At 52.4% G+C, this 9606-nt stretch overlaps 1 protein-coding gene across 2 annotated transcripts; it reads left to right on the plus strand.

The window, feature by feature from the left end:
* Positions 1-391: 391 nt before the first annotated feature.
* On the plus strand, positions 392-8655 carry LOC113999367 (hydrocephalus-inducing protein homolog). 2 transcript variants are annotated; one of them, XM_039384390.1, is made up of 7 exons: positions 392-501; positions 1570-1692; positions 2730-2849; positions 4254-4388; positions 4912-5126; positions 6399-6523; positions 8060-8655. In XM_039384390.1, exons 4-7 carry the CDS (start codon positions 4278-4280, stop codon positions 8173-8175), a joined length of 567 nt encoding a protein of 188 aa, XP_039240324.1. In that variant the 5' UTR covers positions 392-501; positions 1570-1692; positions 2730-2849; positions 4254-4277; the 3' UTR covers positions 8176-8655. The 2 variants fall into 2 exon arrangements, with proteins under 2 accessions (XP_039240324.1, XP_039240321.1); XM_039384387.1 differs by lacking the exon at positions 392-501 and having other exon boundaries at positions 798-1692.
* Positions 8656-9606: the final 951 nt, after the last annotated feature.

Here is a 9606-nt window from a genome sequence, read left to right on the forward strand (position 1 = left end):
ACTGGGTGCAGTGGGTTTCTGTGGCTGGGTTTTGGTAGCGGGGGGGCTACAGGGGTGGCTTCTGTTAGAAGAGTCCAGAAGCTTCCCCTGTCCCGTGGAGCCAATGCCAGTGGCTCCAGGATGGAATTCCTGCCGCTGGCCAAGGCTGAGCCAGTCAGGAGTGACAGCAACGCCTCTGGGATAACATATTTAAGAAAAAGAAGGAATTCCAGCCAGGGAAGAGCGGAGTGAGAACATGGGAATAACAACGTAGACCCCAAGGTCAGCGCAGAAGGAGGGGCAGGAGGTGCTCCAGGCACTGGAGCTGAGGCCCTGCAGCCCGTGGGGCAGAGCAGGGTGGGGCAGCTGTGCCCCTGCAGCCCCTGGGGGAGCATCGGGGTGCAGAGACCCCCCTGCAGACTGGGATGGACTGGGAGCCCTTAGGAGGGAACTGAGAGCCCTTAGGGAGGGACCGGGACAAAGTGGGAGCCCTTTGGAGAGGACTGGGATGAAGTGGGAAAGGTCCGCGAGCCCTCAGAAAGCCACCGTGGCCCTCCCGTCATTTGCGTAGCGCTGAGGGCAGGGCCCTTGCGCCATTTGCGTAGCTTTACGCAACTGACGTAACTCCTCCATTGCCATTACCGGCGCCCTCCTTACGCTGTTTGAGTAGGGCTGTGGGCATTCCTGGCCCCCTTACGCAATTTGCGTAGCGCCGCTCCATTGCCGCCCGCGGCGCCGCCTTACGCCGTTTGCGTATCCCTGCGCCGTTTGCGCAGCGCGGCGGGGGCGGGCCCGTGTCCCTGCTGATGTTTATTTATCAGTGTCCAGGCGCTCGACCCCTCAGCCCCTCACACACCCACGGGCCCCACGGCAGCGCGGGGGAGGATCCCGGGGGTGTCCAAAAGCTCCTCCAAAAGTCAGTTTATGGCTTTGCAGAGGGCTCTCGGGAGTCACCGAGGGGCTGAATGTAAAGAGAGAAAAATTAAATCTTTAGGGGGAAAAAAACATATAACAATTGCATGTCTGTGTTCCCGAGGAGCCGTGGGTGTTTTTAGGCAGCTGCCTGCAGAGGCCATCGCCGTTTCGTGAGGCGGCATTAATGCAGCGGGAGGAGACTTGTTCTGCTGTTCACAGAAATTCGGATTTTAAGGTTTTTCTCCTTGGTCTGAAGCTTCTTCATTCTTCCTTCGCTCTCTTTCAGAGCAAAGGTTTTAATTTTTAAACTTAAGAGGAAAAAAGTATTAACAACAAGTGAGGAAAACTAGGGGGTAAAGTTCTTCTGAAAGGATTACAATGTGCAAGCAGAATCAGTTCTTTCTCCAGGAGAGAAAAAAATATTAGAGGTGTAAATTTGCTCCAGAAATGCCCCCAAGGGCATAGGGAGGATAATCAGGATGACAGTGTGGCTGAGCAAGTGTGTTCTGCTCTATACCATTAATTTTCTGATGTTTAATACTTCAGCAGGTCCAGGACTTCCAGGACTGTCCTGGTGGCTGTGATCACAAATGATTCATCAGAGCCACTTGAACAAGAAAAGCCTTTCTAAACAAGGGCATTTCTGAGGCTCTTGCTGGTTTTTTTGCCTTCCAGCTGACCATCTTTGACTTCAGGGAGGTTGGTCTCAGGCTCAGGAAGAAGCCGGACAGCCCTCAGGAGACAAAGCTGCCCAAGACTGTCCGGCCCCCAGGCACGAGTGAGAACTCCAGTTCCAAGGTAGCCTTTTCCTGCCCTTTTCCTTGCTGTTTGATGTGACACTTGAAGAGGCTGCGTGCCTTGCCTCCAGCTCATTGAAACCCCTCAGTGTGCGGGTCCTGTTGTCGTTGCAAACTGCTGGTGGTGGTGGAGTTCCTTCTGCTGGGGCAAAGGCAAAACGTGTTCTCCTAGTGAGATGCTGGAGTCCTGATCTGTGCTAAGCCAACACAAATAATTTCTGCTGAAGCTGGTGGGGTTTGCTGGAGTTTAGCCACCATGGCGAAGGCACAATAGCGGGGGAAGGCTGGGGCAGGACACAAGGGCACGAGCTTGCCATTTTCCATTGTCCCACTGAAAGAGCCACCTCTTGCTTTGGTGTTGTCACTGGCAAATGCTGGGGGTCATAGGATTCCCTGCACAGTGGCAGTGCTGGCCTTTGAAGGCTGAGGGCCTGAGGGAATTACTCCCAGTCTAACACAACTCCAGTTGCCCAGCACTGCTGAGAAAAGAGCTGAACGTTATCCTCATGCAGCACTCACCTTATTTGTCCTATTCCTATCTACTGTGGTACTTTCTTTTTGCCCTTAACCTTCTCTGGTGCTGTTCTCTTCTTACTGGTGTCTAAGCTCTAGAGTCTGGAGTTGTGTGGGCCTCAGTCTCCCTGCCTCAGAGTAAAGGTCACCCAAAAATTGTTTCCTATGGAGTCTGATGTAAATTCTTGAGTTTCACTTACTGCTTGAGTGCTCAGTGAGTGCCCAGAGCTCTGGGACCCCATTAGCACAGGGCTGTGCTGGAGGTAAGCGCTGCCTGGCATCTTGGAGAAGGAAAGCTGGAGAAACTCCGGCCAAAAGAGCTGCTCAGCTTGAGCCTGCTTGGTGTGGTCCAGCAGCTTTTGATCAGCTCAGAGCAGAGGTGGGTGAGCTACTGTTCCCCCAGTGGCAGCTGGGCAGACCTAGTCACCAAGAGCCTGGACTTCACCGGGGATCAAGAGAGGAGAGTCATTCACGAGCCTTCCTCCCAGCAGCTGAACCTCTCCCTGCTCTCTCTCACCTCTCCAGTTCTCATCCCCTGACCATTACAAGACCTTGCTTGAGCCTGTCCCATCCGAGCTGGTGTTTCAGAACTATGTCCTTGGCAAGGTCTGTGAAACGGCCCTGCTTCTGAGGAATAGAGACAAGGTAAGTGCTGGGATGTGGTGCTTTAACACTGTGCTAGAAGAAGAGCAGAGTGGTGTAACCCCCATGGTTTACAGCAGAACAAGTATCAGCTGTGGCCCATCCAGATTCACCACCTTGGATTTGCAAGATGGTGGGAATTTTCCCGTGCTGAGGATTCTCCCCTGATTTTGGCCGTGCCTTGGTGGTATCTGACATCCAGAGCAATGGGCTCTTGAGGGTTTCCACCTTCACTTGAACAAAGTGTGATTGTTTTGCAATTGCCCACGAAAGCTGAGAAGGAAGAAGTTGAAAAATGTCAGCAATTGTGTTGCCCTGTAAAGAGGAAAACTGAGACCTTTTGAATTTCAGTCAAGGAAACAGTTTCTCAAATGACTCTTGTGCCAAGAGCAAGCTGGTGGGAATAGACAGCAGGGAGTCCAAATCACCTGGTTTAGAGGTTGTGAGATGGGATTTGGTGCTCAGGGGTTGATACCCCTGTGCTAGCAAATGCCTGTTTGCTGTCCCTGTGCCTGTGTTCCCCTGAGGGCAGAAAGTGGCAGCAGGGTGGCTGCAGGAATGCCCAGCAGTCTGGCTTGCCTGCACTGGCAGCTGCCTGGCCACAATCACCAGGCAGCAAGAGCCCCTGGAGAGCTGAGACTGGCTTTTAATAATGAAACCACACTGTCAGTCGGTGCTGCTCATGTTTCTCCAGGCAGAAAATAACCTTTCAAGCCCAGAGTTGACAGGCCCAGCCTGCAGGGCCGTCTGGCTTTCCCTCACTCTGGCAAGCTGACTGCTCCCATCTTCTGCACCAGCCTTTCCTGGCAGTGTCCTGTGCTTCTCCCTTGCTTCTTTACAGCCCATTTCAATTCTCTTTGCCATCTCATTGTGTCAGGGCTTGTCTCTTTGTCTTGCTGTGTTCCTCCTTTTCTCTTCAGTTTCCCAGGAAGGCCAAGAGTCTGGTCTCCTCTGCTGGTGTGCCCATAGGACTGTCTCCCCACAGCTGGACTTCCCCCCTTCACCTCAGTCTGTTAGAAGGGAATTTCTTCCTTCCCCCAGGACAATGTGCTGGTTTGCCTTCAGGTAGCACATTCTGCCTCTGGAACAGGGCTGCGTGGCTGTGTGCAGGCAGAAGCAGGCAGATTCTCTGGGCTTGTTGAAATGAGGATGACTTGGTTCAGGTGTTCTATCTCCATACTGCTGGTGCCTGACCTTCCTTCCCAGCAGGCACTGCCCTACTGCCTCTGGCCGAGCCGCTTTGCCCAGGCAGAGGGATCCAAGTTCACCCTTGTGTAGCCTGTGCTTGTATCTCCAGAGCTAAAAGTCCTTTGGGAAAATGGTCAAGGAAGGCTGTCACCAGGGCACACCCAGGTCTCCTCCTGTTTGCACAAGTGGCAAAATCACCATTTTGTGTCTTTCCTGCAGGTTACTCGGCTGGTGAAGGTCACCATGGACAGCTCACCTTATTTCAAGTTGGTCGGCCCCAATGGTGTGTGCCATCAGATCCCACCGGGCTCAGTTTGCACTATAAACATCCTTTTCACCCCTGAGGGGAGCAAGGTGAGTTGGAGGAACGTTCTCTCTAAAGCCAGGGCGTTTGTTGCACGCTGGTTATAGCCCAGCCCGTGCTGTGAGGTCGGCTCTGGGCTGGGGGCAGGCAGCCTGGAGCTGGTCACACCTCGTCACGGCGTGGTGCTGCCAGGCCCTGCAGCTGGGCCTAGAGGGCTGTGCTTTCCCTCCATGCCTGTTCTTGAACGTTCACGGGGGAAGAGGCAGATGGAACAGCAGGGAAATGACAGGGAGGGGTGTTGAGGTTTAGCCATCTCTAGGTTCAGTGGAAGGGATTTAAATATGGAAAATACCAGAGGAACAAAAAGATGATCCAGAGAGCTTTATTCTTTCCCATTGGAATGGAGCAAAACTGATGCTTTTTCACATGCTCTGTTCTCCAGCCTTTATTAGTATGAATTAGTGGTCGTTTTTGGGGTGGGAGAGGTCAATTCACGCCCACAAAGGGTCATAGAAAACAGCACTTTTTCTTCTGCCATGAGGATGGCACTCAATGCCCTCAATGCTGTGCCAGTTACTTTTCCTGCAGGATCATTTCCACCAGCTTGTCTGCAGCAGTGAAAGAGAAAAGCTCACTGTGCCAATCCGAGCCATTGGTGCCCGCCCAGTCTTGGACTTCCCTGACCAGCTGGACTTCTCGCCGTGTCCAGTCAACCACAGCACCCAGAAGACTCTGCTGGTTCACAACACTGGGAACCTGGAAGCCTGTTACAGCCTCAGCACTGAGAGGTAAAGCAGCTCATCTGTCTTAGTGCAAAACACCTTTGGGTGATGGCAGAGTTGGGAAAGAGGATCCCAAAGGAACCAGAGCATCCGAGCTGCTGCACTGCAGCCACAGCTGGAAAGGGGCAGGACGTGTGGGGTCTGCTGTTGCTTCTTGTGTTTTAAGCAGGATGCAAGCCCTGAGCTTTGTCTCTCCCAGATTTCCTGGGGACTGCTGGAACACGTTAGTGGTTGGTCTGCACCCTCCTGAGCACCAACACCTTCTGAAATGGCTGCCTCCCACTGTCAGCCAATAAACCCACTGGGCAGAAGCACCTCTCACCTGAGCTATCCTGAAGCACTAAAGCACTGGTTTTTGTGTCTGTCAGGCAAGAGCTGTTTACCTGGTGACAAAGCCAAATTGCTCCTGTTAAATCCAAACTGCACCAACACATTTGCCTAATAATTTCCCTTGTTTCTCTGGTGGGCCAAGTAAACAGTTACCAGCCTGGACGACACTCCAGAATCCCAGACTGCATCGCTGGGGAATACACAGAAACCTCCTGTTCAGCTCCCTTGATGTGCTGCTCTTAATGGCACTTCATTTAGCTGGGATTGAATCCTTCAGGCTGTAAACAGGACCCTCCTTTTGGGTACTGTGTCCAGGTCACTGTATTGCTCCAATTTGCAGTTGCACTCCTTCAGAGTTTTCATTGCTCCTTTTCTTCCAGCAGCTTTCATTGAAATGTGATAAAAGGTGCCCTTTCTTAGGCTAAACCAGGATGTTTACAAGGGGAAAAACAACCCCAGACAACCACACTGCAAATTAAACTCATTATTCTCTGGTCTTCAAGGAAGACTTTATTCTCCTTCTTGATTCCTAGGCTGGAATCTCACAGGACAGGTGAGATGCCATTTGCATCTCTTGAATGAGGTTTATAAGGGACTGGAAAAGAGATTCCTGAGGCAGTCAGTGTCAAGTTGTGCATGCAAATAGCTCTTAACCCTCTCTGTGCTCTTCCCAAACCAGTCTCTGCTGGGATTGCTGGCAGTCGGACCCTTGAGCCTCCACGCAGAGTATGGGGGAGATGAGTTCATTTCATCCCACAGGATTTTCTGAGGGCTGCATCTCCTCCAAAGAGAGTCAGTAGCTGTTTCTGATGCTGTGTGTTCTGTCTGTCTTCTGCTGACTGTGGTTGCTTTGCTCCTCGCTTGCACAAGTCAGCTGAAGTGAACTAGACTGCAAGTATCGTCCCCAAACCTCCCCCAAGAGTCCTGATCTCTCTCTTGGTCTTGCAGCCCTTTCACTGTCAGCCCAGCCACGGGAACCCTCGATGTTGGTGAAGCCAAGCAAGTGACAGTGGAATATCACCCGCTGGAGACTGGGCACCATTCCACATCCCTGGCAGTGCACTGCGACAGAGGTGAGTGCTGGGCACTGCACGGTGCACTCACCCCACGTCCTTCCGAGCAGCGGAGCCCTTTCTAAGCAGAATAACGTTAGACTTGCTCTGCAAACTACTTGTAGAACTGTTCCTTTCAAAGCCTTCGTGTGTTTCAGTGCTCAGAAGTGAGCAGAGAAGGGGCCAAGGCTGAGTCTGCCCCTGTCCTGGATGTGCTGTGTTGCTGTGTGCTGGTCCATCCCTGGGGGGACCCTGGTGCCAGCATGGTGTCCTCCATCCTGCACCCCCACCCCAATCCTCTACCAGCACTCCCCACTGTCCCAGCCACCTGAATTCCCCCTCCAGCAGCACCGCCCCGTCCCAGCTTCACCGCAACGAAAAGTGCAAACTAGTTAGTGTTTAGGGGGTTGATAAAGTGGATAAAGCCCTCAAACAGGGATGAGATTTTTGGAATCCTGTTTTGCTGGGAGTTGCTGAGTGGAGGAAGGAGGAACCTTGATTCTCCACTGCAGTGTGGATGTGCAGGGCTGAAGTTGTGTTCCTGGACAGTGCTGCCTGTGACGTGTGAGCTTTCCATCCAACTCTCTCCAATGTCATGTGTCTTTTGCTCACCTCTGTCCCCTAAACTGCTTCTCTGTTGTCTTGCCACAGACCCTTTTTCTATGTTGTCCTCTACACATACATGTAACTTCTGTCTAAGAACATTTTCAGGCCCTCGGGTTCCTGTTGGATGACAAATTGTGACAAATTGTCCCTTATTCCCATTTCCCAGGCCATTCATGCTCTCCCAACCTCTCCCATCTGTCTCCCATTTGATTTCTAGGTTGAGGAACCCCATTCAGTCTTCATATAAAAGCTGCTCTGTACTTTTAGTCTGTCTCTCTGCCCTTCTTTCTTTCATTTCAAATGTTTCAGCTTGGTGTTTGAGATCAGAATGATATCAAATATTTCTAGACTGATGTGGCCGTGGGTTTGGACAGGGAGGGGATGATGGCTTTCATGGTGTTGATTTTCTAGTGCTTTGTCATATTGAATGTTGTAGAGCATTGTGTCTTGTTTCCTCACCTTTGCTCCCTTCTGCCGTGGGCTTCACTTCCCTTGCTCCCCTGGACCTCCCTTTCTTCACACCTGCCCCCAGGAATCTTTGCTTGTCAGCAACAAGGGATTGGGAGAGGCAGGAGCCCCGTGGGGTGCCTTCAGGAGCCCCTGGGCTGTGACTGAGTGGGGCTCCTTAGAGTCACCTGAATGAATTTGATGCAGAATTGCCTGGGATCTGAGTGGGTCACCTGAGCACACCTGACAAATCTCACTGTAAACACTGTCACCTGGGGACAAATCTCTACAAAGCCACCCAGAAATAAGGTGCTTAAGGTGGTGTCCAGGACATCCTCACACTGTACCCACGGAGCTGTTGGGATTTGATAAATGTACTGATCCGTGGAATTACTTATCCGGCTAAAAGTTGGACACTTTCTTCTGTTACCTGTGGTTTGCTCTGCTCCTTGTAATTCCATCAGCAAGGGAGCTGAGCAAAGACTCCTCTTTGCTTTGTTCCAGGTGAAGATACCCACACCAGACTTCTTGGAAAAGCTAAGGACTTCAACATCGGGCTGGACAAGTACTCTTTGGAACTTGTCAAGCCACAGAACCACGGCCATCCACAACAGAAGTAACATCACAGCCCGATTCCAGTGGAAGGCTTTTGCTACTGAGGCAGAGGAGTATCCACAGAAGATCAGGCTGGTCTGAAAGATGCAGTGACATGCACTGCCCAAGGGTAAAACTAACATATGGCCTCAGGGGGTGCTTGTGCTTTTGAGTGCTTTAGGGTGTTAGGAACAAGTAGGTGTTCCTGCAAAGTTTGCAGGGCAGTCACAGCTCGCAGTAAGAAGCGACAGAGTTGTTCAGTTCTCAGCTCCGGAGAGGGGCAGTTTGCCCAGAGACAGGGGGACCAACCAGCAGCACGGGAGGATCATGTGGCCCTGTCCTCCCTTTTGAAGTGCTGTGGCCTCCACCTTGAACAATGTCAGTGACCTCCAGAGCCACTGTGGCAATGGATTTGCCATATGCAGGATGGAAGAAGTCCTGTCAGAGATGGACTAGTGAGGAAAAAGAAGAAAACAGTTCAAATGTTATAGAAACAGAAGTTTTTAATGTGGTTTAAACATGTTTCAAAATGGCTTTTTGTATTTTCTGCAAGGTCATTGCTTCTTTTTCCTGACACCCCCTGTGAGAGACTTGTCTCCCATACAAGATGTCCTGGGAAGGTGTCCTGAGGTGTTTCTCACTGGTCCTTGTTAACCCCTTCCTATTGGCTGTTGACCCCTTACCTGATTGGTTTTTTCTGTGTGCCCCTGAACTTGTGATTGGTTTCCCTTTGACCCTCCTAAAAGCCTTATAAACCCCTTCCCCACAATAAACTTCCTCTTTCGTCCGTCCCTCCCTGGTGGTCTGTGAGATATGGATGGCTGCAAATTCCAACGATAAAGCAGCAGTACATGCCAACATAGGCTGGACTCACGTCTTAGCAATACTTGAAATGCAACAAAAAATCCCAAGCCCCTAGGGGAGAACACCGCAGCTTCCCTCCTGGATCTAGGAGAGGGGGGGTGACCGAAGTCACCGCGGGAAATGGGGGAGGGGGGAGACAGAGACCCCGTCCAAGAGCCGCGGGCAGCGGTCCGCCTTCAGCCCCCCCATTGTGGTCGGGTCATGGCGGTGCCGCGCACCTGGTCCCTGATACGGCTTTTGGTTTTGGCGCTGCCCCACCCCAGCCCCCTACACGCATCGGACCCGGGGCGGCAACCCCCATCCCGGGCTTCAGCACGGAGGCGGCCCCTGTCCCGTCCTGGGCTCCTCTGTCGCTGGCTGCCGGTGGGGCGAGGAGAGGAGAAACCGCCCGCGGCCAACACCGGCGGGACCCCTCCCCGCCTCCCACCGAGAGCGGCCAAACCCATCCGGCTGGTTCCGCCAAGCCCGTTCCTGAGCCCAGACTTCCCTCAACCGACTAACAGCACCACTCCAGGCACAGCCCCAGTGACACAAAACTTTATTCTACCGCCCCTGACACGGAATAGCTGCCACAGGCACTCTTCGGGGTAGAA

This window comes from Pipra filicauda, unplaced genomic scaffold (assembly GCF_003945595.2).
Source record: "Pipra filicauda isolate LSUMZ 115617 unplaced genomic scaffold, ASM394559v2 scaffold1154_size25369_pilon, whole genome shotgun sequence".
Taxonomy (NCBI): domain Eukaryota; kingdom Metazoa; phylum Chordata; class Aves; order Passeriformes; family Pipridae; genus Pipra; species Pipra filicauda.

Bases quoted from the DNA above. Each gene is read 5' to 3' on its own strand.
- LOC113999367 (XM_039384390.1), top strand. From the start codon at position 4,278: ATGGACAGCTCACCTTATTTCAAGTTGGTCGGCCCCAATGGTGTGTGC. The intron at 4,389-4,911 runs GTGAGTTGGAGG...ATGCTGTGCCAG, and splicing joins TCACCCCTGAGGGGAGCAAG to TTACTTTTCCTGCAGGATCA. The intron at 6,524-8,059 runs GTGAGTGCTGGG...GCTTTGTTCCAG, and splicing joins GGCAGTGCACTGCGACAGAG to GTGAAGATACCCACACCAGA.